Source organism: Takifugu rubripes, chromosome 13 (genome assembly GCF_901000725.2).
Source record: "Takifugu rubripes chromosome 13, fTakRub1.2, whole genome shotgun sequence".
Taxonomy (NCBI): Eukaryota; Metazoa; Chordata; class Actinopteri; order Tetraodontiformes; family Tetraodontidae; genus Takifugu; species Takifugu rubripes.
Genome location: NC_042297.1, coordinates 18,666,723 through 18,694,188, shown reverse-complemented (window position 1 = coordinate 18,694,188; position 27,466 = coordinate 18,666,723). Strand labels below are relative to the sequence as shown.

At 43.0% G+C, this 27,466-nt stretch overlaps 2 protein-coding genes across 6 annotated transcripts; both read left to right on the top strand.

Annotated features, from left to right (window-relative positions):
- The first annotated feature begins 215 nt into the window (after positions 1–215).
- On the top strand, positions 216–5,579 carry tmem41b (transmembrane protein 41B). The gene is made up of 7 exons (XM_003970007.3): positions 216–760; positions 1,727–1,844; positions 2,080–2,208; positions 2,410–2,503; positions 3,337–3,441; positions 3,576–3,714; positions 3,806–5,579. The coding sequence occupies exons 1-7, from the start codon at positions 664–666 to the stop codon at positions 3,973–3,975; spliced, it is 852 nt and encodes a 283-aa protein (XP_003970056.1). The 5' UTR covers positions 216–663; the 3' UTR covers positions 3,976–5,579.
- Positions 5,580–6,911: 1,332 nt separating this feature from the next.
- On the top strand, positions 6,912–26,853 carry dennd5a (DENN/MADD domain containing 5A). Of its 5 annotated transcripts, none has more exons than XM_011610240.2 (24): positions 6,912–7,137; positions 13,289–13,354; positions 14,054–14,163; positions 14,238–14,922; positions 16,972–17,159; positions 17,236–17,547; positions 17,664–17,879; positions 17,960–18,194; positions 18,371–18,511; positions 19,469–19,619; positions 19,694–19,787; positions 20,242–20,373; positions 20,502–20,654; positions 20,737–20,821; positions 20,913–21,000; positions 22,431–22,559; positions 22,887–23,008; positions 23,099–23,244; positions 23,648–23,766; positions 23,857–24,038; positions 24,219–24,301; positions 24,790–24,913; positions 25,118–25,286; positions 25,400–26,853. In XM_011610240.2, exons 1-24 carry the CDS (start codon positions 7,038–7,040, stop codon positions 25,581–25,583), a joined length of 4,014 nt encoding a protein of 1,337 aa, XP_011608542.1. In that variant the 5' UTR covers positions 6,912–7,037; the 3' UTR covers positions 25,584–26,853. The 5 variants fall into 5 exon arrangements, with proteins under 5 accessions (XP_011608542.1, XP_011608543.1, XP_029701749.1 ...); XM_011610241.2 differs by having other exon boundaries at positions 18,371–18,445; positions 25,400–25,583; XM_029845889.1 differs by lacking the exon at positions 13,289–13,354 and having other exon boundaries at positions 25,400–25,583.
- Positions 26,854–27,466: the final 613 nt, after the last annotated feature.

Below are 27,466 nucleotides of genomic sequence, written 5' to 3'. Positions count from 1 at the left end.
GAAATGAGCTTCCTCCTTAGGGTGGCTGGGCTCTCCCTTAGAGATAGGGTGAGAAGCTCTGCCATCCGGGAGGAGCTCGGAGTAGAGTCGCTGCTCCTCCGCGTTGAGAGGAGCCAGATGAGGTGGCTTGGGCATCTAGTTAGGATGCCCCCTGGGCGCCTCCCTGGTGAGGTGTTCAGGGCATGTCCCTCCGGTAGGAGACCCCCGGGAAGACCCAGGACACGTTGGAGAGACTGTGTCTCGACTGGTCTGGGAACGCCTGGGGATCCCCCGGATGAGCTTAGGCTGCTGCCCCCGCGACCCGACCCCGGATAATGGACGGATGGAGTCCCTATTTCTGTGTCAACGATGAATACCAGTCGCATTTACAGAGACAAAAACCCCCAAACAAATCTCATCAGCTTTCCTGCCAATGAAGAAACACTAGGATAGGGGAAATGTCGCCGTCCCATCGTTGAAAATACGGGGTTGAGCTGTGGGACCCAGCTGCGGGACATGCGGGGACGTTCCAAGTCATCCAAGGGTCTCTGTACCGGCAGGGGGCGCTGTGACGAATCCCGAAGGCCTCCGTGCTGATGTGCAGGTGAAAGGTCACCAGCGAGCTGTCGCTACACCGGCGTCAGCCTTCCACGGTTCCCCGTCTGACCCGAAAGATCGCAAAACATGGCTAAAAAGCGTGCAGAGAGACGAGAAGCCGACGGGGTGTCCATGTCGGAAGACGAGATCAAGGCGAACGCTAGAAATTCGCAAGCCTTAAAAGGTGGGTTGTGATTGTGGTGGCTAAACTCAACTGTCTATTCATTCTTAACGAAACAAAATCATGAACAGACTTGAACTAAACACAACGAAACGGTGTTCTTGATTCTGCTTAGAAGTTACTGGATGACAGAACAGCAATTTTAAGAACAATTACACTGGTTATCTTACTACACCAGGCTAGCTAAGATTAGCCGACTGTGACTTGGCTAGCTACAGTAAGTAGAGCCAGACAGCAAATAAAACACCACTAAGTTAGTCAGAATACACTCATATTGCAGCAAACACAATTTATTTGGCTCGAATTATAGTTAGGGATAATTTTTAGACGCTAAAATAATCTGCAGAGGAGCAGGAGAAACAAAGATATACTAGATGACCTCCTTGTGGTCTAAATAACGTATATCAGCTACTTTGGTATAAAAAATTAGACACAGCTCTATTAAATCTAACTGCAGATCTTAAATCACTTTCAAAGTGCTGTACGAAATACATCTATTTTTGCCCAATAGAATGCAAAATGAGGAAATAAAATCACAAATCTAGTAAGAAGACCAATGCAACGCGGTGCCTTTTGAGATAAAGTAATAAGAAATACTCTTATTGCATCCACAGAGTATTAGTTAACCAGTTTTAAGGTATTTTTGCCTAGTTAGGACTTTTCCTATAAATACCTTTGATCATTTCAGCATCTTTTCCATAAGTACTTTGTCATTGAATATGTCAGCTCAGACCAAACAGACATGAAACTATTGGCATCAATTACTATAAAAGCAGACATTTTTATTTTAGTGCTTTTTCTGAGTATATCAGCGTACCTTGGAGCTGAAAATACTTGTTTTACAAATAACTCTGTGTATTCATCGTGTTAAATTCAAAATTTTGTAGGACAAAAAAATCAAATCACTGTAAAGAACCAGGAGTAGCCTCTTTATTTATTGGTCTTCTAAAGCCCTTTTTATTCTTCCAGAGGACCAGCAGAGTGTGGGAGGTTCAGCACGGATGTCCCTGCTGATTCTGGTGTCCATCTTCACTTGTGCTGCCTCGGTTATGTACCTGGTCTACAGGAACTTTCCAGAGCTTTCAAAGTGTGTTGTTTTTCTGATTTATCCTTGGACATTTAAGTCAGCCTACAGAAGTGTTTAATCTTAGACGGCAATGAAATTGTTGTAATTTAGTTAGGTTGCTTCTAATAATATCACAAAGCAAAGCAGGATGATATTTGATTATATCTGTTTCAATATTTCAATATTAGCTAGGATAATTAAAGTCTTTGAATTAAAAAAATAATAATAATTGTGTGAATGTTTTTTACCTTCCTAGTGATGAAATGGAGAAAATCAAGATCCCTAAAGACATGGATGATGCCAAAGCTCTGGGAACTGTGCTGTCCAAGTATAAAGACACGTACTACACTCAAGTTTTAGTGGCCTATTTTGCAACATATGTTTTGTATCCTTGAAGCAAAGATGCAGATCTTTCAATGTCTCCATTTTGTTTGCTGCTGAGGCTGTATTCAGGATTCAAAGACACTATAGGTGGCCTACAGTATTTGTATGTTTGTGACCTTTAAAGTCATTTAACTTATTTAGCCATATTACATTTTTATACATATATTTTTTGCACGTTCCTACCTTGACATTTTGTTGCCAGCCTTCAGACATTTGCGATCCCTGGATCCATCTTCCTCAGCATCCTGTCTGGGTATCTTTACCCTTTTCCTCTGGCTCTTTTCTTAGTCTGCTTGGTAAGTAGAAAATCACAGGACATTTCATTAAGAGTCGACTCTTCTGTCAACAATTGTTCAAAAGATCCATTCTTCTGTGGGTGGTGAAATATATAACTAAGTATATGTTGTCATGTACTTTATGCTCAAGTTGAAATCACATCAATTAGGTTAGTAACGGTTTTTACAGCAAATTTAAAATCAAGGTCAAACAAATGTAATTGGCAGCTTTGGTACTAATTTGTTTTAAACTATGGTGGATATAATTTCACCAATGCTTTTGATTCTGAAAGCATGTTGCAGCTGAAAGACTCCATTTATCATCACAGTCCTGTAGATCTACTAACATGAAACTATGCTCGTGTTCTGGAAACGGTTTAAGACAAAATCAATTGTTGGCTGCAGAGATAACAGCAGCAGTTCCTCAGACATCAGTAGAACTCGATGACGCTAGCCTGGTTACATTTAATAGAAACCAAAAGCAGCGTGCTTCCTGAAACCATGACCTGCTTACTCAGAATAAGCCACATATGTTGTTATGAGCAGTTTTGTTTATGAGCAAGTTTCTCCCCAGTACCATGAACTTTACCACACCAAAAGGAAACGTGCATTTGCATTTGGGAGCAAAGTTCTGTGGTTAAGAGAGGGCTGTAACATTAACCTGCTCGTGGATGAGTACACAAGGGCCTGTAAATCTCTGTTTAAAGTCTTAAACCTTTGTGGGGACATTTGTTAAGCATTACTGAAGCAGAAAATGTGTGCAGTGAGACAAAGATGATGTGATTGTGCGTGAACCACGATCGCCCCCTCCCCGTCATACGGTTGCCTTGTACTGTGTTTTCTGCTACCCGCAGTGCTCTGGCTTGGGCGCTTCCTTCTGCTACATGCTGTCATATCTGGTGGGTAGACCCATCGTCTACAAATATCTATCGGAGAGAGCCCAGAAGTGGTCCCAGCAGGTAAAAATCACAACTCATTGTCCATAAAACTCGTGACCTTCCAAAATAATCAAATGCATTGTGACATCGTAAACTTTTTGGAATATTACTTCAACTCGGGTGTATTTATGTATCTATGCCTGCTTTGTGCACAGGTTGAAAAACATAGAGACCATTTAATCAATTACATCATCTTCCTGAGGATAACCCCGTTCCTCCCCAACTGGTTTATCAACATCACCTCCCCCGTCATCAATGTGCCTTTGGGGGTCTTCTTCATCGGTACCTTCCTTGGTAAGCCCACTCATCCCTTCTGCCACGTGTCATTTAGCTGTTTCTGGTAGTTTCCGTTTACTCATCCATGTTGAATCTGTGCCATTCACAGGAGTCGCCCCACCTTCTTTTGTAGCGATCAATGCCGGCACGACGCTGTACAAGCTGACAACAGCAGGGGAGGCTGTGTCCTGGAACTCTCTGGCTGTGCTTGGAATTCTGGCCGTGCTCTCAATCCTGCCAGTTTGCTTTCAGAAAAAACTGCAGAAGAAACTAGAGTAGGACGGCAAACGCCTCATCTCCTGGTCCCGGCATCCCCTCTCCTCGGCTCAGGAACGTGCAGCTGTTGCTCCAGTTGCTGTGGCTCGGTCTCCTGTCGGTGCGCTGCTGGTGGGAGAGTTCAGAGCGCTGGCAAGAAAAGACATGTTGGTAGGTAGTCACCAAGATTAGGGAAATATTGTATTATTGGGCCGCTGCCTGCACACGTGGTGTTTCCCTCTCCCATTTATAGTGGCACATCCTGTACATAAGTCAAAAAGTTGCTTCTATTTAAGAAAGTTGTCACTGTATGATTTGTGACAATTAAAGGTGCTACTTGAATTTTTTTTTTAATTATTATTATTTTGAAGGTTTATGTTTCTGTCTGAAACTGAATTGCAAATATGGAACTGAAGGCGGTAAAAACACTTGTTATATCCTGTTAGTAGCACCTTTAATTTTTACTCCCTTTTGAAATATTTTTGTGTCCATGTCCAGCCCCACTGGGCTGTACCGACAGCAATAACCTCGTGGCAGTGCTTTTAATAGTGTTTTTAAGTTCATAAATGTGGCGCCTGCCTTGGCTAATGTTCTGCAGTGAGGATGCGATGATGTTGGGGACATGCTAAGCGTGATGCCTGCTTGAAGTTAGTTAGTGCTCTTTTGTAATCGAACAGGGTTCCCATCTTTTATGTCTCCTAAATGGTGCCTGCGTCATTGCTCCCTGATGCTTTTTCTTTTTTCTTTTTTTTAAAAGACGAATGCCAATTTCTTTGCACCGAACAGACTGAACCAGTTTGAAACGTTGAAACGGACTCATAGCACAACAGCGCAACTTTGGAAGTGTCCAAAGGAGAACATGACTTAACCTCTACATTAATTTTGTTTCCATTTTTAAGAAAATGTGAGTTTCTTTTATGCCCGTGTACCAATTTAACTTCAATGCTGCTGCTAAAAACGTTCTCAGTAGTTTCCAGAGACGATGATGCAGTGAGAATGTCCATGCAGGCGACTGATTCAGTCTCTTAAAACCGCACATTGAGGGTTATTTCTTTTATCGTTATTTAAACTATATCATGTTACCTTTAATGTCTTATTGGTTATTACATGTCACAGTGTACTACTGACGGATTATTTACTCGGACTGAAAAGAATTGATAACAGGACTACTCGTCTTTGGGTTTTTTAAAAGTTTAAACATCTTTTAAAACTCAAAATTATTGGCTCGGAGGGTTGCATTTGTACAACTGTAAGAAAATGATTCTCTAAACTGATCTTCAAAATGTCTTACTATCAAAACTGTTTTATTTCTGAAAGGTGTCCTTATATCTGCCAAGAGACATTTTCTCCACTTTATTTTCAACTTCATATTTTTGCTACTCATTAAATTGTCTTTTTAAATGTTGCTTTCTGTCTGTAATCCTAGAAAAAAAATCCTTGTTAAACAGTTATTACATTTCGCACATCAGTATTTCTTTGTACTGAGCAGTCATGTATGCTGTGTGAAGTTTGTACAAATGGCAACTTATCCTACTAATCAGTAATTTATTTTTGGTTTTATTTAATTTATTGAATCATTAGTTTTCTTTACAGAATCAGAAGTTTCAAAATAAAAAAAACCTCCTCACACATCAAACGAATCCTCATCATTTGAATTGAACCTGATTGAATTATTATCCGGGATTTTAAATTTTCAGGCCATTAAAAATGGAGGCTGTATTTTGATGTTTTGGTTCCACCAGATGGTGTTATTGTAGCAGCTGCTGTTAAAAGCTTTTCAGCATTGGACCCTGCTTCTCACAGCGAATTCAGGAGTGAATCCATTTTAAAATAAAGAAAAAAATCAAAATGGGATTGATTGGTTGTCATTAAGTATGGCCAGAGTATATTGAAGGGCTTAACTGTAGCTTTTAACCTAAAAAGAAGTACAGGGTCCATAAGTATCTTTAAATGGCCTAGAACAGATCTGTGGCCATTTGTTTATTCTTGGTTTCCGAAATTAATTTGTAACATCATCAGACCTTGTGTCCACCTCCTGTTGTGTTTTTGCGGTGATGTTCTCTTCGTGGAAACACATTTAAAAGAACGCATTTCGAAATCAGCCGAAATGTAGCGTTGAAACTGGCCACGTGACCGCCCGTCACTGTTCTAATGACGTTTAATCCTGACTATCACAGGTAAACAACAAAGTCGCGCAACACCTTTGTGCTGACAAATCATTGACCCGATTCTCAAGAGTTTACCACATCCTACTGATTTTTCCTCCCCGTTATTTTCCAAGCGCGCAGAAATGTAGATGGTTTAACCAGATTTACTCTTGCCGCCGTAGAATATCAAATTGTCTAACTACTTCTCAGTCAACTATTCTGCCAAAAAATTATGCTATTTTCCAATAAAATATATATATATACACACACATACATAACATACATATAATAAAGAACTAATACTTTCCAAGTTGAATAGAAAACGTTATAGTAACACTTTTTATATTTATTTGATTTTGTCTACCAAGTTGTTTAGAGCTGCATCGAATTGTTTAGTTGCCTAAAATATGATCTTATATTAAAGAACAACTATTTAAAGGTTATTACATCTACGATATTGTTGATTACCCACAATGCATTTCGTCTGCACGATCTGATTTCTGTGCTTGTGCAAAGTTCCTGTTGCCAGAGTATGATCGGAATTAAGCCGGAAGCTTAGAAATGCCTAAAAATAAGGCAACATTGAATTACTTTTATTTCATTTAGTCTACAATTACAAACACGTTTCTGCCGATTGTATGGTATTTAGTAAATATCATACAATCTAAGTAAACTAATTAAATCATAGATTACATTTGTAAAAGGTTTCGCTTACTCTATAGAAGAAAAATAACTGTTCGTGTTTTATTGTGAAGAAACGCGAGCGGAAGTTGGTTCCTCGCGGACGTTAGCGTAGGAACAGGACAGCTGAGGATTTGTACTGATTTCCAGGCGTTGCAGTAACACAGCATCTGTGATGGCCGAGAGAAAGCGCTTCTCCGGGTTGCTTTAATATGCTCCCCGTTGAAGGGATTAGGGAAGCACTGGACCAGTCTCAAAATGACCACCGGCTTCAGCTCCGGTTCCTGCCGATTCGCAGATTATTTCGTAATCTGCGGACTCGACACCGAGAGCGGACTGGAACCCGACGAACTGTCCGGTAAGCATATTAGCCGTCGGTGTGAATGTAATGTCGGGCTGGTTTTTCTAACGATAACAACTACGACGCCGGGGGGAAAAGGGGGTGAAATAACAGCAGCCCACTCTTCCTATTGAGATTTTGCCATCCCGTAATGCCACCGTTGCGCATTTGTCAGTTTTACGCGTGCTCTTTATTATGAAGACCAACACAAAGCGAACGTATCGTCAGGCCTAGCGCATCAGCTCCCAGCCTGTTTGTGCAGTGCTCGCAGCGAATCGATGGGATTACAGGCTTGTTTTGATGTCTTCACCCCACTGGCGTGAATTTCAAGTCATACGCGGTAATACACGCACGCACAAACGCGCGAAATTACGAGCACTGCGGTTAAATTCGATTGCAAATCGAATCCTGTCCAGCCACTACTGGCTGTCATCCTGCAACATGGTGCCGTGGAACCACCAGAAATTCGGGACGCGAATTTGTCTTCGGCTTTTGTGTCGAAGCGACATCCTCACAAAGCCCAGATTTACATTGTGCCCTGTGCATGCAGCCAGTCTGTCGACACACCCCTGACACGAAGTCCTGTACAAGCAGCCTCACCACCAGATGCAAGATGCTGGGGAATAATGTGTGTGACTGAGTCGACCAGCATGAGCATGTGGAGAAGACGGAGGGCTTACAAACCCTACCTTACAACCCTAACCCTTTACACCTGCATGTTGGCCTGAGAGTCCCTGACCTGTTTAAAACACGAGCATGAACTTTTGAGACGTTACCACGGTGATAGGGCTGTTGTCCTGTCCAGAAGATGTGTAAAAAAAAAACCAAAACTGGATCAAATGAAGTGTTGTGTGGTTGTAAATAATTGTGTTGTCAACGGGTGTTTCGAAAATTGTACCTAATCAGAGACCGGCCAACACACCATGGAGGTTTCATCTGTGAAAAAAGCCTCTAATTAACCCTCTCGGGGCAGAGCAGCTTACAACACAGGTTAGGGCGACAAAGGTTATCGTTTAAATGACTGACGATGACGATTTGAGTCACTTGGAGGAAGGAAGAGGGAGGATTATTGAAAACATCACCACTTTTACAAGGAACGTTGACCTTTTTTACTTCATCAGCAGTTTACAGATCAGCATCTCGGTTGGGCACTGACAATTTTTGCTTGAGGAGTGTCTATAATAACCTTATATCATAAAAAACACCCCGGTTAAGTTAATATGCTGGCAACAAATTTGCTTATTTGAACGAATCGGCCGACCAGAAGTGGCGGGCTGATTTAAGCACACTAATACATAAGCTCTCACTGACCGGGTTACATCGTTGCATCTAAAGGAACAATCCAGGTTATCCAATTATCTTCTTTCGGTCCATATTTTAGTCTGGGAGAAATAGATATGGAAACAATCATGATTTGTGTGAAATGCCAGCGTTCCTTTTTTACACATTTCTGTGTAATTTAATCTGATGCAAACAGTGAGAGCCCTGTAGATAAAAAAAAAAAAAAGAAAGTTACTTCCTCTTACAGCGCGAGTAAAACATCTTTTTTTGCCCACAATCCTGCACTTCCTTTAAAAAAAGCTTCCGTTCATTCGGGTTTTGGTTTGCATTTGAGCCTGCGTCGTTCTAATATGATTCAATTACACCAACATCGATCAAGCAAGTGTGCGAGAGCGCTCTTGTGTGTTTTGACCTTCCATCTACTGTAAAGTCATCTGTTCCTTAACTGCATATACCCACTAAAGGACATAGCCAGTGGTCTATAGAAACCCCTGACTACTGCCCACTGCATTCTAATGTTATTATACCTTTGGCTATATTTCCATTATTATTATTATTTTATATAGTAGTACCCAAAATGCCACAATTTTCTACTGCTTCCTGTGTATGTAATGTGGAATAGATCAACATATTAGTGTTTTTTTTTAATTTTATTTCAATAATATCTTTTTTATTCATAATAATCCTGTTTATGGCTGTGTGGATTTGTCTCCATAGGGCTTTATTTTTTCATTTGCTGTGAGGATTCCTGCCGCGGCCCCATCTCCTCTGGCCATTTGACCAGGGATTAGTACGCTCCGGTCTTGTTTCTGGAGTTCAGGCCTACTTTATAGCCTCGGTCGTGTCTTGAATATTAGAGGGCGGCACCAAATCCTGGGAAGTGGCACCTGTAGCGGTGACGTTGAAGCGTCTGCGTCCAGTTTCACCTTTGAATAAGTGAAAAGGTTTTAAGTCACAGGTTCTGTTACAGGTCAGGCTTCATGTTTCCTTCCACAACTCTCTGAACACGGTGTGTTAGTGTTTATTCTTGTAAAGTGGCCTAACATCCACTTCCTCAAAGAGGAGCTCAAACATGTTTACTGTATGATCAGACGTCCCTGAAACTGTTCTACTTATTGCGCATTGTTGCTTTTTACTGTAGAATAAGGTCAGGGACTTACCCCCTTCATCTGTCAGTGTCGAGGAAAAGGAAGAGTGTAATTTCCACGGTTACAGATTCAAAATTACTGTAAAGTGACATCCTCCCATACCGAAACCTGTGTCACCATTTGATAAAATCACATTGGCCTTTTAGGAGAAAATTGCACCCTTTTGGTAATGCAGCGATATTGTCATTTACATGTCTGATACTTTTGAGAAACATTTTTGTGTTGTGTTGCATTAGGTACCTGAGGTTTTTCACATTTCCTCACAATCGGTGGCTGTTGATGGAGAGCTGCCTCCTAAACCGACGCTGAACACATCCCTAAATTTTTAATAGGGTGCAGTGAAAGACAATCGATTCTGACGGGATAAAGCACAATGTTTGGCAGCATCACGAGGACACGATTAGCATATGTATGACCCTGCAGGCTCACAGGCAACACCGGGAAAAAAAAAAAAAAACCCAACACACACAGGGTACTGAGGGACATAAGTACACTCACACAGGCTCTATTTATTCAAATGCTAAATATCCTTTTGAATTTTCCGGGCAACCTCACTTCCCCAAACAAATGGGGCTGAATGGCTCGAGGTGAACGTTGCCTTTAAATGCATAATGTAAACATTCTTATTTGCACTTTGATGTTGATTTGTGGACTCATCTCTCTTGCTATTTGCCGCCATCCCCAATTATAGACGACAAAACAGATACCCTTATTTTGAAAGTGTGACGGCAACGTTTCACAGCTAATTAGCTGAGATACTGGTAGTGAATAAGAAATGCTTGTCTACTTCATTTAGAGTCATGCTTTAAACTTTCAACCAGCTCTGAATGCATGATAGCATCAAAAGTTCAGGCTTCTCCTCAATTTTAGAAATACACTCAAAGATTTTCCCTTCATCTGATGGCTCGGTTCAGATCTGCCAAAGAGGAAAAACGACGCCATTATTATATCACCTGCGGTTGCTTTATCACACCTTTAGCCGGAGAGATGCTAACATTTATTATCAGCATTTCATAATGAGCAGTGAGCTATCTTCTTTGTCAGGAAGGTGTGGGCGGGAGTATAGACTGTGTGGCGGCACAAGGGGCTTTTGATGCACCTACACAACTTGGGACCGCTGTCTTGATCTTATCTCACCTTTAAATACAAAACCACAAGATTCTGTTCAAGAGTTACTGGAAGGCTTTCAGTTGGAGATCTGCTGGTCTCTCTTCGAGTGGGGCGCCACAGTTCCTCCTAACATCGAGGGCAGGGTAATTCCACCTGCACCATCTTGTCTACGTCTGGGAGTATTTTCCATGGGACTAGACTTTGTGCTCCACAAAAAGCCTGACGCTGCATCAGAAGTATAGTTCTTGTCCAGTTAAAAGTATCCTTTGTATTTATTTAATCTGTGTTTGATTTTACTATTAGATTTGCATAGGAAAAGGGATGGGGTGGAACAATTTTAATAGGGATGTTCGATACCACTTTTTTTCAAACCGAGCTCGCGTCTTCACTTACTTTTTTGCTTTGAGTATCGGTGACGGGTATCAGCAGTTATTACTACTTAGTACTGATGCTTTGAAATGAGGCTGTAGTGGCCCGACTCAGCCAGTCCTAGTTTTTAACGTAATAAAGGCATCCGGCAGTAGTTTCGAGGGACTGCGGTGTGTTTAGCTGAGAGCAGGTGTCCTTTCAGTCAGTGTTGGTCCTCAGGGTGATAAACTGTTAATATTTTTGTGCTTTCACACTCTGCTGTGGGTAGCGAAGTGTGTCGTTTCATATAGAGTATATATATACACTAAAGGAAGACATTTTTTCCACACGAATGGGTAACAGCAGCTTGTAACCGGCCGTAAACACCTGGTGGAAAGAGCACCTGTGTGTGCACAGGAGTCCCAAACTCGAAAACCCCGTCACCCTGTTAGGAAACAGGAGAAATCATTTATTTTCCTATTTTATGCTTCGCTAATATGTTTTGTGTTCTTATGTTGTAACCTGCCGCTGGCACGTTCCATGATAGTTACCCTTCATTTTTCCCTTTATTATTAATTCTTTACTTGATCATTTTACTGCATTTACCAGCAGCTACAGTCGAGCACTGTTTTCGCTGCATTTCTGCGTCTTTATACTTGTTAAACGTTCCAGAACATGGAAACAGCATTCCTAAAGGTTTAAGCAACCAGCCGCCTAAAACGTTGCAGCATGAATGGATCCTACTCTCATCATAATGGGATCAAAATTTCATAAATAATAATGACTCATTTCAGTCCGGCCCAACTTGTAATAAGCTCGTTGGCTGACCTGTCTTTGGTGATGTTGCTGATGTTTTTAAAAAACTGGGTTCTATTCCTGACCTACTTTCTTCCCTGTAGGCAGTTTGGATCAAACCGTTGACAACAAGTCACTTATTGTATTGACCAAGCTGGATTCGTCTCTCCATTCTAAATATGAACCTAATCTGAGATAGTTTATCACCCCCACTCAACTGCTGAGTTGGAGCCTAAACTTTGGACTGTCGGCTAACAAACTTTGCCTCAGTAAACTAACTTTCTCCAACACATTTTCTCACATTATCAACTGAGTTTATGAACTGAGTTTTCAAAGCAACTCACCCAATACAAATTGTTTGTTAAACCCTTAAATACAGCCAGATGAAGGTGAGCTCATGCTCATATTTCTAGGCGCGTGAGCAGCCTCCTGTGTGAAACTGGTGTGGAACAGAGAGGAATCAATGGCATGCATGACAGAGTTCACATGCAGCTGTAGCGCAGGCGTCGGTTTCCTCCAGCAACAGCTCTGCCGCTGCGACGCTTTTGAGACTGGGAAAGAGCTGCACGAAACTGGGCAACAACAAAGTGCGTTACTGCATCCGGACCATTTTATAAATGTTACATGATCTAATTTATCTCCATGGTCTCTTCATGCAGCAACACTGCAAGTGCTCGTTCTCTAAATCAGTGCCGCCACTGTTCTCTGAAGACGCGCCAGAGCCGTGTTTTGCACCGTTGAGGCATTATATAAACTGGTTGGATAAGAAGTCACACGTGAACAATGGAGGAGATTGTGCTGACGGCTGTTGGTGTGCTTGACATCATCGAGGAGACGGGTGTCATTTGAGAAGAGGAGGAAGACAGTGGGAAAGCAGACAAATTGAATAGTATTAAGGATGTGTTTAATTGGACATAGTGTTATATATTGTGTGTTGGATAAGATAAATATGTTTATTGCTGGTTGTTTTGTCAATCATCTCCACTGGCTCACGTGACCTTTTAGAATCACCTCAGCCTGGTACCTACAGTGACTGACTAATTATCTCGAAATCCTCCTCCTTTTATTAGCAGCAAATTGAGAATACATCTAATATCACGAACACTAACCTGCATAAGCAAGTCTTAAACTGAGGCCTCTGCTATCTGCATGTTAGCATGGCATTAGCTTTTAGCTCCAGGCCTCAGAGGGCTGGGTGTTCTTAACCTATATTAAACCAAAAGTGTTTTTGTTTGTTTGTTTTTTTGCATGATCTCTTAAAGAAGGGGAAAGCAGAAATGCTTAATCCTTGCGTCATAACTCCGCAGGCTACATTTGATTAGCCAGCCCACCTGTGTGTACATGTGTGTACGTGTGTGTACGTGTGCAGTTTATTCACTCGGAGCAAGGCTTTGGCATCTCGGGACGCAATTGCACAAATGAGAAGTGATGCGCTAACCACCCAGAACCAGGTTTTTAATTGTATTTTTGTTTTATGTGTTGTGTAGCTTTATGCCAGTATATAGAAGCTACTAAATTCAGAGATGGGGCCAGAGGAAAATTGGCAAATGAAGGTAACCCTCCCACCACACACACTCCTCCCCTCTTACCCTCAGCTCAGCTTTAACCCTGCAGTCTTTCACCTGGCACACCTTGGTTTCACACCTCCCGGCAGCCCTGTTTCATTTGTTCAAATCCTTTTATTTCTTTGCACAGGTTTGAGAGCCTTTCTGTTGGCACAGCCCTCCTTTTATTTTCCTCCTCCTCTCCTCCTTCAGTTGCAGTGGAGCAGTGAGCCGACGTTTGACAATCACTGCTTCTAATTCTCACTCAGATCTCTCCCCAACACTCTGATGTTTCAGTACTAGCTTGGTGTGTGCATCACTTCTGCTTTACTCTGGGTTCAAATCAACTCAAAATGTGCTTTGCTATGACTTATGTTGTGTTTTCCTTTTGTATTGCCACTAAAGCTGTCAGGAAGCATTGAAATCCATCAATTATATCAGTTTTCCTGCTTAAATTGTCTGATGTGAAGAATTAGATGCTGCCTGAGAGCGTTGACAGCTTTAATTGATGCGATACAGTCTTTCTCTTGAGACAAATGTGTGCAGTAGCTTTCTCCTCTAGACCTGCAATTTAAGCCTACATCTGATCCTCAGACTGTTTTCTGCTCCTTTTATCTACTCTTGGAATTATGCAATGCTTCTAATTTGGCTTTTTCCTTTTTTTCCCTCTTTTTTTTTTGTTTGTTTCTGCCCTTCTCTCTGTTTCAGGTGAGAATTTTGAGCAGAGTCCCCTGCGGAGAACCTTTAAATCCAAAGTTCTAGCACATTTTCCTGACAATGTTGAATGGAATCCATTTGACCAGGATGCAGTGGGCATGGTACGATTGTTAACGGTGCATTGCATTGACGCAAAGGTCTCGGGTTTACTAAAGTGATTACTGTCATCTAACAGCTCTGTATGCCGAAGGGTCTGGCTTTCAGGACGCAGGTTGATTCCCGGGAGCCTCAGTTCCACTCCTTCATCATCACGCGAGAGGATGGCTCTCGGACTTACGGCTTTGCCCTCACCTTCTTTGAGGAGGTGACCAGTAAGCAGATCTGCAGCGCAATGCAGACCCTTTACCACATGCACAATGCGGAGCAGTACGACATCTTGCACACCCCCATCGCGCCGCCGGGATCGGAAGAGCAGAGGCACCAGCACTCCCACCTCCGTCCTGTGCTCCACGCGGCGCCCGCCATCTCGCGCCTGCAGCGCTTCAACTCGTACGACATCAGCCGCGACACGCTGTACGTGTCGAAGTGCATCTGCCTGATCACACCCATGGCCTTCCCCCAGGCCTGCAGGAAGGTGCTGCAGCAGCTCCATCAGGCCGTCTCTTCCCCCCAGCCCCCTCCCCTCCCACTGGAGAGCTACGTTTACAACATCCTCTATGAGGTCCCCCTCCCGCCTTCCGGGAGATCCCTCAAGTTCTCTGGCGTCTACGGGCCTGTCGTCTGCCAGAGGCCAAGCACATCTGAGCTGCCACTGTTTGAATTTCCCATCAGTGAAATGTTTCACCTGCTGGGGGTAGAGAACGTCCTGCAGCTGTTCACCTGTGCCCTGCTGGAGATGCAGATACTTCTGTACTCGCAACGTAAGTATGTGTATGTGTGTATATATTTCAGCCAATGAAGCTTTGATCCTGAACTTCACAATTCTTGCATTAGAAAACCTGATTTCCTTGTATGTTTACACTAGTCCAGTATATTAGACCGTGTGTTGTTATTCCACTGTCGTGGGACCGTCCTGCTTTAGAGCTGGCAGATATTAAAGTTTAGATTGTCCCTGTGAAAAGTGTACCCAAAAGCTATGTGGGTCTGATTCATCCGCGTGGCTGAGCTCATATCCCAGAGATAGGACAACCTTTTGTGCGCTCCCATCACGGCGCTGCAGCACCACGCCGGCACCGGCCCACTCATGAATCACCGACAGCTCACATTTGTTGGCATGTCCGCACAAGCTTGTCTTGTTTATTACGTTTTAAATGCAGGGCCAAAAGGCGTCGTGTGAAGAGGTTATGGCATCGTTCGTGGTTTTAGGAAACGCGTCTGTTCGGGAGCAAATTCGTTTTAGGGGGGGTGGTTCTGGCCTGGTGATCGGATCCATTACACTGGCATGGGAAGGCAAATGCTTTACAAAACAGCAGAGGCTGGCGGGGGAGAAGCTCTTAAGGGAGAAAGCTGTGGCGTTGCTAGGCAACCGGGAGACACGGAGGTTAGTGGTGATGCAGGGTGATTATTATTGGTTGGAAGTGACATCATGTTGCCCTCCCTATGAGTCTCATCACTGCGCAGTGTGTGAGGGTTGTTGTGTGCAGTTGAGCCCTGGCCATCTTCAACAGAAATGAGATTGATGTTCAACGCACACACACACACACACACTGAGGGGACTGAAGAGACAATTAAGTTTATTGAGGAAAATAATAGTGGAATTCTGATTCCAAAAATGAAATAACAACCTAAATGAACCTAAACTCTTGTCGGTAAAGTGTTTGTGCGTCTAATGGCTGACTCTGAGGCAGCAGTGTGTTCTTGTCAGGATGTCCTCGTCTAATGCAGCTGGGTGATGTTAGTATTCTTGTCTGCGACCAAGAACAGGAAGCCCACTTAGATGGAGGATAAGAGGGAGGCCTCAGCTGGGGTCACAGCCTCTCTTCACGGAGCAGCACATGACCAAATGAAGGAGCGGTAGTTATTTTGCCACCATATTGGGAGCGGCTGAGCTTCTGCTAAAGGCACGGCGCTTGTCAGCAGATGGTGCAGGAATTCAGATGTTGAGGACCAGACACATATTTTCGTGTCTGCTGGTTAAGTGTGACAGCCTGGCAGTGAACAAGTGTCACTGTCATGACAAAAGAATGTTATGTTGGAGGATCAGCTGACTGGTTGTGTCACAGTTCGGAGTGCGGGGGGTCAGTACTCACATGATACGGCCCCCTGCTCCTAGTGACCAAAATACCTTATGTAGCATCTCTCTCTTCAGATATTGATATTTGAGTGAAAACAGTCACAGCAGTGGGAGAATTTGGAGGTTCCTTTTTATTTAAGATCCTTGAAGAGGTTTTACCCTGAATTTTAAAATACTTCCTAACTTGTAGAATATGATTTCAGGGTTTAACGCTATCTTACCCTCAACTCAAGTCGGTCCCGAGAACTTGCAGATGTCCGGCTGCAGGGAAATTTCACAAGATGTCAAATGACAAAAAAAATGACTAAGTATTTTTCACATCCACTTTTTCTGTTCTGAATCAGCTGATAAACCAAGTCCAGCCTGTGATCAAAGAATTCCTCACATGATCTCTTTCTCCACCAGAAAGACTGGTTTGGTCAGGTGCTGTTCTGTTGGTTAGCCAGACAGCTAGCTAGGCTACGGAATACGCAGTATCATGTGTTGTATCCATGGGGCAAACAGAGAAGCAGTAGGAAAAAACAGTCTGAGTTTAGTGACATTACTGCGTGTTGTCTATATTGTTTCTTAGGGGTGTAGGTGTTTCGGAAGAATGCGTAATTATCAAGGAAAAAATCCATTCCTAGTATAAATTCTCTTGACGACTGAAGAATACTAACCCCTTGTTTGCTGAAATGTGTGGAAAAGTGAGGTTAAACTCCCATCTTTTACATGTTCTGTATTTGATGTGTGACAGATTATCAGCGGCTGATGGCGGTGGCAGAGAGCATCACCACCTTAATGTTCCCCTTCCAGTGGCAGCATGTGTATGTTCCCATTCTGCCTGCCTCCCTCCTTCACTTCCTGGATGCTCCCGTGCCGTATCTTATGGGCCTCCATTCTAATGGCCAAGATGACCGCAACAACCTAGAGCTGCCACAGGAGGTGCCAACCATTTACTAAATTGTAGCAACACAGTCTGTTGTATATCTCGTCCTCATTGTCCTTGGTTTCTTTCCAGGCTAACTTGTGCTTTGTGGATATTGACAATCACTCTGTGGAGCTACCAGAGGATTTGCCCCAGTTTCCCAACAAGCTCGAGTTCATTCAGGAGATCTCAGAGGTTCTCCTGTCCTTCGGGGTGTCTCCAGAAGGAAGCGTTAACTCCAGCGAGAGCCAGTCCAAATACCGCAGTTTCAGATCCGTCGACATGGTCTCTGACAAGCGTAACGGCAACCTGGCCTCACCCCTCAACTCCTACCTGCTGAGGGAGAATGAGACTATCGCCAGACTCCAGGCGCTGGTCAAGAGGACGGGGGTCAGCTTAGAAAAGGTGACAAAACTGCCATGATTGTTATTTGCACGGCCAAATGAAAGAAGTTGGGACAATCAAGGCGGCACAACCCCGACATGGTTTCATTTTCTTTCTCCTGTGTGTCGGTGCATCAGCTGGAGGTGAGAGATGATGCCAGCGGCAGTAGAGACGGGAGGTCCCAGTGCGACGAGGAGGAGCTCAAGATGCACCAGGTCAACATCCACGTGCGCGAAGTCTTCGCCAACCGATTCACTCAGATGTTTGCCGACTACGAGGTGTTTGTCATCCAACCCAGCCATGACAAGGAGTCCTGGTTCACCAACCGAGATCAGATGCAGAACTTTGACAAGGTCAGTTTCTACCCTTCGGTTCAGTGAACTCCAACATTATTCCACTGTTTTTAAATGAACATTTTCTTTTGTGTGCGAAGGCGTCCTTCCTCTCCGACCAACCAGAACCCTACCTGCCCTTCCTGTCCCGCTTCCTGGAGACCCAGATGTTTGCCTCCTTCATCGACAGTAAGATCCTCTGTCACGACGACGAGGAGAAGGAACACACGCTGCGGGTGTTTGACTCCCGCGTGGACAAGATTCGCATGTTAAACGTCCGCACACCCACTCTGCGCACGTCCATGTACCAGAAATGCACAACTATCGAGGAAGCAGGTGAGGACCTCTGAAAACAAAAAGAGCTCGTAAGGAAAATGGAATTTTATCTTTGCGTAGCGAGTTGGTGTTAAATGGAAGTTTCAGTAACTCACAAGCACGTTGTTTGTCACGTGTTCCTGACGGTGACCTGTTCTGCTGGGATAACCGTTTGGTAATTGCTGTCTTGTTTGCAGAAAAGCTGTTTAAGAAACGATATGAAAAAGCAGATTTTGCTGCGCCTGGACCTCATGACATTAGGGTTGAGAACGGCAAGACTCACGTTCTTGATATTTGCTCTGGTCAACTTAAACATCCCTGGGTGGGAGTGCAAAGCAGTGGGTAACCTCATGGAGGACACACAACCACACTGAAGCTTAGACACTAAAGACAAGACTGTACTTTGTATGATTATTAGCCGTATGTTCAGCACAGATCACTGGGAGTCCTCTCTGAAGTCCTTGATGCATTGCACGCCTATTTGCTGTTGCAGCTTTGTGAAGCTTTGAGCTTTTTTGGACTAAAGCACGCAAACCGTCGATTTCGGGTCGATGTTGTCGGACTGTGCTGAGCTGAACTACACGTGGAGCAGCTCCGGGCTCTCCAGTTTCAGTCGCTCGCCACGGATTGCGATGGTGTTTCATGTTCGGGTGGAGGAGTCACGTCGTTACTGCTGGTGTAAACGCAACATCTCCGAATTCTAATATGTTCACGGTGCTAACTTACAGCATGAGGGGGAAGTGGTGTCATTCAAACATGGTTCCTGAACTACAGCTTCAAGGGTTATTTCTTTTTTCTGACAATGTTTTTCTTGTATTTAAGTTCTTTTTCTAATTCTGATTCTTTTGTTACGCAGCCCCTTGGTGGTTGACAGTCATCTTTAATGTCACTCTTAATTCTGTTTTTGTTCCGATGAAGAGCGACATTTATTTGTTTTCTTTGTTCTGGTGCTTCTTTTTGTTCTGTGGCTGTTTGGGAGCATCATTGTAGACCTTGGTTTGTCCTCTTTCTTCTGCTGTCACTCATTTTGTTCCAGCCAAATGACACATTCTGCTGTATTCTTTTTAAAGAGACTACAATGTTCTTATGGAATGATTGTTACCATTTAGAAAAACCAAGGAACTATCTGAGCTCAGAATATCCATAGAAATAACTTTCTTTTAAAAGTTTGAGGCAAAAACCTTTTAAAATTACACATATTATCTACCGGTACTTACATTGAGAGATTGTTCACAAACAGAAAATAATCTAACGGTTATCCACATCCGTCTCCTCAACATCCGTCTCCTCAACAGAGAAAGCCATTGAAATGAGGGTCTCCAAGATCGACCATACCGCCCTGCACCCCCACCTTCTGGACATGAAGATTGGCCAGGGGCGCTACGAGCAGGGCTTCTTCCCTCGTCTGCAGTCAGACGTTCTCTCCACTGGGCCCACCAGCAACAAGTAAATATCTCAGATCATAAACAGATTTTTGTCGATCTGTGGCAGCTGGTAAGTCAGGTGGTTTCATCTTCCAGGTGGGCCAAGAGGAGCGCTCCTGCCCAGTGGAGGAGGCGGGACCGACAGAAGCAGCACGCTGAGCATCTGTATTTGGACAACGACCAGCGAGAGGTGAGAGGCCTCGGCCCTGGTTTTGTCCCCCGCCTCTTGTTTTTTTTGCCTTTTGTTTCTTTTATTTTTGCTTGAGCCTTTGCTTCATTTTAACCACAGTCTCTGTCTGTTCTCCTCATCCTTCCTCACACTTCCGGACACCCCTTTTGTTTTCTCCCGCCTCCGCCTCCCTCTCATTCTCGCACACTCTCAGCATGTAGAGTGTTTGTTTTCGGAGCTGCAGCTCCTGCGGTTTCTTGACTACTACTGGCTCTCGCAATCCTTCAAGCCCTGTCTGAAATCGGTGGCTGTGGACGTGGTATGTGTTTGGATTTGTGATGACTGTAACCTTGACGCTGACCTCTGTAGTTTTCTTTCTTCTGTTTCTCTGGAATAACCTGTGATAAGAGACCAGTAGTGAACTGAGATGATTTAACTGTCAGCTGTTTTCAGACTCAAGCCTTTCTGTTGGCAGAAATACATCCAGGAGGCTCGAAACCTGGGTACAACCATTCGCCAGCCAAAACTGTCCAACCTGTCGCCTTCTGTCATCGCTCAGACGAACTGGAAATTTGTCGAAGGACTACTGAAGGAGTGCAGGAACAAGGTTTGTATAGTGTTCATAATGCTGTAAAAACACACTAGAATCTTAAAAATACATCATACAAAATACAACCTAAACATTTCAATATGATTGGTTCTGTTCTCTGTGTTAATTTATGTGTCTACATGCAGACTAAGCGTATGCTGGTGGAGAAGATGGGGCGGGAAGCGGTGGAGTTGGGCCACGGAGAGGTCAGCATCACCGGTGTGGAAGAGAACACTCTGATCGCGAGCCTCTGTGACCTGCTGGAGAGGATCTGGAGCCACGGGCTGCAGGTTAAACAGGTCAGGAAGGGAAACCTTTGAAATCAGCAGAGTAGCCTTTTCATGTGACCCTCGATTCAAACGCTTTTGGGTATTTGTGCAGGGTAAATCTGCACTGTGGTCCCACCTTCTCCATTACCAAGAAAACAAAGAGAAAAATTCAACTCCAGGCAGTTTGGGACCTCCAGGTAAATAATGAAGCCTGTTCATCTGAGGAAAGGAAATGCAATTTTGGAGCTGTCAAATTTAAGATTTTCCTTCTTTTTTTTTAATCTGCAGGCCTAATTCATGACACTGAGAGGCGCAAATCTGATGGCGGCCTTTCAGCCATGGCCCCTCTTAAAGTGTCACTGATTCAGGACATGAGGTGAGGAGGACTGTATTTTATCTACATATAAGTTAAAAGGAGGCGGAAAATACCAATTCAGTGCACTTTAAATTCTTCTACCTGCTTCTCATTGTCAAAATCCTTGGCTGGATCAAACGTTTGGTTAAGGGCGCCCCCTTGTGGTGGATGTAAGTCAGACCGTTTTCTGGCGTCCTGATGCTAAAGAATACTAGAAGCATCATTTCAGCAGGCACACACGAATATCTATGGAAGTGTGAAGTTACTTTAACTCCTCAAGACACATATAGATATGCACTCATTAATTAAACAGATGTTTTTATTGTTGACGGTTGGCAGAATACATGCTTCCAAAATCACATTTGTCACTCAAATGTCATTTTAGAATTGCATTTCTCTGTTAAATTGACCTCTGTCTCTCTCACTCACACACATACATACAGCAATACAGACTATGCTTAATTTCAAGGTTAAAATTTAATGTCACAGTAAGAAGATAAAATTGTAGTCGTATCATTGCAGATGCTTTTACACCCGTTTTAAGTGCGTTTGTGATTGTCAGATTGAAGAGTCAAGGTTTGTTCCTTAAAGGAGGCACAGTGCATAACAGCATGTTACTTCCAGTCTAATTAACAGACCCCCACCAGACTGACTCAGATGACGGGGTCAACCTAGAAGAAAACATCAGCCTTTCTTCATAAAGTTTAATAATTGATAATAATGTCTCAGACATAGTTACGGTACTACATCTTATATTTCACGGCCTTTTTACAAACAATCATCTAGCTGATATCTGGTTACACTTTGCTTGTTTTAGAGTAATAAGTTATCGTAACAGGATGTGTTGTGCATGGTTATGTCTGTTGCCATGGCAATCGCCAGCAAAGAAAAGTGGGTTACTTGGTTTGTGAGCAAACATGATAGGTGGAGACGTTGAGGGGGGTGGAAGTTAGCAGAGTGGGGGCACTGAGCTCTCAGCAGACGGCCGTATGGCACAGGTGGAGTGGAAGGAAACGCGTCCTGACACCAAAACCACGAGTGATGACATAAACAGTGGCTCTGGGTCTGAAGTCTGTGTAGAAACAACCGTTTCTGGGACCAGAATGTCTCATTCCGCCATGTCTCCGCATGAGTGGTGTGTTTAAAAATATATTTGATGTAAACTTGACTAAAACAGATTGACGCCCCCATGTTGTTGTCTGCGTATTTCAGTTACTGATGCCACATTTAATCCCGTGGGCATAACCACTGCAGTCACTGTCATCAGGAGCAGTTTTCTCTCATTTTCTTTTATGTTGATGGTTTTGAAACCAGCTGCTGCAGTGACAATTTTCCTTAATTAGCATCATGGTAAACAGGCAATAATAGTAGACGCAAGACCAATATTTTTTTCCAAATCCACTTGAGTTGAATGCAAAGTTGCAAAACCTAAATCTGTTTTCCGTGTACAGACACATCCAGAACATGAGTGAGATCAAGACGGATGTAGGGAAGGCCCGAGCCTGGGTGCGCCTCTCTATGGAGAAGAAGCTTCTTTCCAGACATCTGAAGCAGCTGCTCTCAGACCACGAGCTCGCCAGGTAATGGCTCTTGCTTGGGATGCTTTCCCACCTCTCGTGGCTTCCTCGTCCCTTTCTCCAGTCTGTCTTTCGGGAAGAATGACTGTCTCGTGTGGAATTCAGTTTATGTTTGACCTATGAAACATGGAATCATTTCAAATTGCAGAGCATCATACTCTGGTCCGCCATCACATCAATTATTTGCAGCGTTCTTCATAATTGATATCTGACTGTGAAGTGGGTCAAAAGGGTTGTCTGTCTGCCTTTCGTAACCGCGTCTTTTCATGGATTCCTTCTTTCTACGTTCTAAACTGCAACCCAACCTAATTTCCATTTGTTTTTTCGTAGAAAACTTTACAAGCGATACGCTTTCCTCCGCTGTGATGATGAAAAAGAGCAGTTTCTCTACCATCTCCTGTCCTTTAATGCTGTGGATTACTTCTGCTTTACCAACGTATTCACAACCATCAGTGAGTGTGCTGACACCAGAGCGCCCAGCAACACTATTCAGAGTGTTAAAAGTGATATGTTTACGACCTTTGCTCTGATCCGCCTTCCAGTGATTCCCTACCATGTGGTGGTTGTTCCCAGTAAGAAGCTGGGGGGCTCCATGTTTACTGCCAACCCCTGGGTGTGTGTTTCTGGTGAGCTGTCAGAGACTGGAGTCTTGCAGGTTCCCAGAAACACTTTGGAGATCACATTTGAGGTTGGTAGCAACTCTTTTTCTGACACGAGGTTGAAGATGTGATAGACATCTCTTATATGATAAAATCACTTCTTTTGGTTAAAAATACCTTTTTCACTGGCTGGCAGGTTCTCAGGACCTTTTACACTTCATGAAAACAAAGTCACTTTTTCTGAGTGAACTCACTTAATATTAATTTTCCTTTGAAAACTTTCTCTGCAAACATTTTCATCTCTTAAGATATTTTTCAATTATGCAGACAAAGTAATTACATAATTACAAAGTGGAATGTAGGGAAAATTGTTTGGTCTCACTTATTGTTCATTTTTATTCATGGGGCCACATTAAAAAAATAAAACATCAAATTGCTGATTTAAAAAAATGACCAAATATCTCAAGTGTTCTAAATAAACCTCTGTATCAGTGCCAGAATCTCGGAAAGCTGACCACGGTGCAGATGGGTCACGATAACTCAGGACTCTACGCAAAGTGGCTGGTGGAGTGCGTTGTGGTCCGCAACGAGATCACGGGGCACACTTACAAGTGCGTATGTCTTTGGAGCGACGAGAACACGCTACGGTGTTTTGTTGAGCGTTGGGTTCCGGAGCAAAATGAAACCAAGTCGTCCTGCAGGTTCCCTTGTGGACGGTGGTTGGGGAAGGGCGTGGACGACGGCAGCCTGGAGAGGATCCTTGTGGGAGAGCTGATGACGCCGACCACCGAGAATGATGAAAGAATGTGCCGGACACCCCCGATGCAGCAGTCCCCAGGGATGATGAGGAGGTTTGTTACCATCTCACCAAACACCAAACCAAGTAAGTTCACCAAAAACCGTCATTTTAAACCCAAATAAGTTTTATTCAGAAGTTGATTTGTATCCCAGCAGAGGGGAAACGTGTCCTCATTTTTAGACGTGGTGGGGCAGCATTGGCCTTGGCTGCTGAAATCTTCCTTCCTGTGTGCTCCTGTTGATTGTCCGCTTTGTTCTCGTCCAGAGTTAAACACGGGTCAGATCCAGGAGGGAGTGGGAGAGGCCATCAACGGGATTGTGAAGCACTTTCACAAGCCAGAGAAGGAGGTGAGGGAAGGCAGTCTAGACAGGCTCCAACATGCAGCTCTATTATTCATCACCACTGATGAAGAAGCTTTCTGCTTCGGTGGTCCCCCCACCCCTCAGCCACTGCGTGCCATGCCATAATAATATGGCTTCAGAAATAAGGATAAATAAGAGCGACAAGAATGAATTCTTTACTCGTCTGGAAACAGAAAGCATCGGCTCCCTTGATAAAACTTTATACACTAGTAAAACAACTGTTCCCTTCCTTGTGACTTTTATTTTTATTAACACAGCTATTTAATATTGCATAACTAATTGTTTGTTAAAAATTATTAACTTTGTTACATTGTTTTATATATATATATATATAATGTATACTCTTCACTTTTAATGTGACAATTGGATTCAGGGGAGATAAAAACAATTTCCATAATTTTGTGTTTGGGAAAAGATGCCCTTTAATCGGTAACCAACAGTAACCATGTGCGTTTTGCTGTTGCTTTCCACAGAGAGGCAGTCTGACCCTTCTGCTCTGTGGGGAGTACGGACTCGTCTGGGCTCTGGAGCAGGTTTTTCAACATGGTTTCAAAACGCCGCGACTCTTTAAGAATGTCTTCATCTGGGACTTCTTGGGTAATTCAGACTATGATCACATTCTGTCTCTGAAGGCTAAAGAAAGAAAGAACTGTTCTTTTGAAGCACAGCCACAACCTTTAAACTCACAGGAGCTATATCCTTGTGATACCCAGCTGTTTTCCTTCAAACTTTTTCGCACGTTGTTAATTTTTCCTCTTGTGACTCTTTTATGTATTTTTTTTTTTTTTTTAAATTTGACAGAGAAGTCACAAGTGTACTTTGAAAGCGCGGAGCAGCGAGAGGTGACACCGGATGAAAACTGGCAAACGAGAGTGCGGCACTTCTGCCGCTTCATGCGTGCCATCAACAACACATCCAGAAACATCGGGAAGGATGGCAAGTTCCAGATGCTCGTTTGTCTGGGCGCCAGGTAAGACAAGAACGCATCCTCGCTAATACATGAGCAATTTAAATTTTGATGTAACAATAATGACCAAACAGCCTTTTTGATCCGAGTGTCCATGTTGACTGTGTCTCTCTTAGGGACCATTTGTTGCATCACTGGATCGCTCTCCTTGCAGACTGTCCAATCACTGCTCAGATGTATGAGGACACTGCTCTAATTAAGGACCGATCATTGGTAAACTCTCTGATCCGAGTACTCCAGACACTGCAGGAGTTCAACATCACATTGGAAGCATCACTTGTTAAAGGTGTGGGGATCTAATCCAGCCCGACTTCCCACCAGTTCTACCAGCTGGGGACCACTAAAACCAATAACTCAAACTTTTATATGCAGGAACTGACTTGAACAACAGATGTTTTCTGGCTTATATTAAAGCTACTGTTACATTTGCCATATATCAAGTGCAATGAGCCTTTCAAGATATGTTGTTATTTTTATCCTCAATGATGTTGCATTAGATGTTAAAAAAATATGTTTTCTATTATGAACTATGATTTTCACATTATTGACCTACTTGCGCGATAATGTTTTATTAAAAGCTACATATTTTCATTGTTCTTGTGAACTGCTGACAATGGCTATATTTAAGGGAAAGAGGATCATACTGTTAATATATTTTCAGAGAGAACAGTATTATTTTGTTAATTCAGTCAGGTTGCTCGCCCTGTTGTCAACGCAGATTCCAATGTCATTATGCAGAGATTAAAGCGAATGATGTAGAAGTATGCTTTATAAGTATGTGTATGACAAAGGGGTTTGCAGTGTGGAAAAGGAGTCATCTACCAAGACGTACATAGGCTTACATTTGTCCCCTAACCATGCACTAGTATGCAGATTTTTACCTGGAATATTGTGAGCAGAGAAAGAAAACTCCCTCGTGCATGATATTAAGACTGTGACTTCAGCCTGTATCCAGTGATGGAAACTAATAATATGGATAAAAGAAAACATCAAGTCCTTCAGTTGTGTTCCAGACTCTAGTCCTCATGATATATTTGACCCTGCTTTCTGCACAGAGTGGATCCAGTAATGGGATTATTGTAAAGACCTCCAACCAGCCCTGCCCCTGTATACTATACCCTCTTCTGAACACAAAAAGAGCACCGTCATTTCTGTACACTCATAATACTGATTGCTTCCCCTGCAAGGAAAAGAATAGGACACCCTCTTGTGTTTTCATCATGGTTTCTTGCTATGCAATGCCCAAAAGAGAGAAAATTCAACTTCCTACAGACTCCATATCAGGGTGTTGTGAGGTTTTAATCCTCCCCTTCTCCTCTTCTATTACATATATTGAACCTACTGTGCAGAACAGATTTTATATGTGGAGGACTTTTACGTGCCAATGTCTGGAATGACTGTTGTACTGGTCTGTGGGTGACCTACACATGAGCATCTTGGGAGTTATATTTTTTTCCAAAATTGTTGTACATTTATTGAAATAGCTGTGTAATGTAGTGTTTACTAAGTGAGCAACAGTGTACAGTGTAAAAAAAAAAAGAATAAAGCATCTGTACTGAGGTTAAGTCGGTTTACTTGTAAATATATATTATTTGAAGTTTATTATATTTCTTAGAAATGTGATAAATTATGAGTAATGTGAATAGCTGTTTCTTAATCCCAAATATTTTATATATTGTGGCAGCTCATTGCCCAACTAATTTAATCGAACACTATCGATTATGCGAATCATTGTCATAAAACATTTAATGCAATATAATCGGCGATTGTGTGAATGTCAATTTAAAACCATTAGCAACTCCGGACGGTTCTGATATAAAACGGTATAAAGGTCGGTCAACTTTTGGTTAAGGACAGCCAGGTGGTTAAAAACTGTTTAATGGTTAATAGTCAAAAAATAGTTTTAGTTCCTCTGTTAAACGTGTTTCCTCAGCTGAAAATATGTCAACAAAGTCTTCGCGCCATTCACATAGTGCTGTTTTTCTTTAACCATTGATTCAAATGGCTTATGGGACTTGTAGTTTCAAAAGACAGTCTGAACGTAAAAAGGCGCACTTGTTGACTACAAATCCCATCGTTCACGCTCATTCGTGCTCATTCGTGCTCGACGTGCGGTACGCCTGAGGAGCGCCAATTGGTTGAATTCGTATTCGAACTCAACGGCTGCACTCCTTATATGGTCA

What these genes read in the sequence shown, in the direction of transcription:
- dennd5a (XM_011610240.2), top strand. Translation starts at nt 7,038, where the DNA reads ATGACCACCGGCTTCAGCTCCGGTTCCTGCCGATTCGCAGATTATTTC. An exon ending in TGAAGGAGTGCAGGAACAAG is followed by an intron (nt 20,374 to 20,501) that starts GTTTGTATAGTG and finishes GTCTACATGCAG; the next exon opens with ACTAAGCGTATGCTGGTGGA. An exon ending in CTCACCAAACACCAAACCAA is followed by an intron (nt 24,039 to 24,218) that starts GTAAGTTCACCA and finishes GTTCTCGTCCAG; the next exon opens with AGTTAAACACGGGTCAGATC.
- tmem41b (XM_003970007.3), top strand. Translation starts at nt 664, where the DNA reads ATGGCTAAAAAGCGTGCAGAGAGACGAGAAGCCGACGGGGTGTCCATG. An exon ending in AAATTCGCAAGCCTTAAAAG is followed by an intron (nt 761 to 1,726) that starts GTGGGTTGTGAT and finishes TTATTCTTCCAG; the next exon opens with AGGACCAGCAGAGTGTGGGA. An exon ending in AACTTTCCAGAGCTTTCAAA is followed by an intron (nt 1,845 to 2,079) that starts GTGTGTTGTTTT and finishes TTACCTTCCTAG; the next exon opens with TGATGAAATGGAGAAAATCA.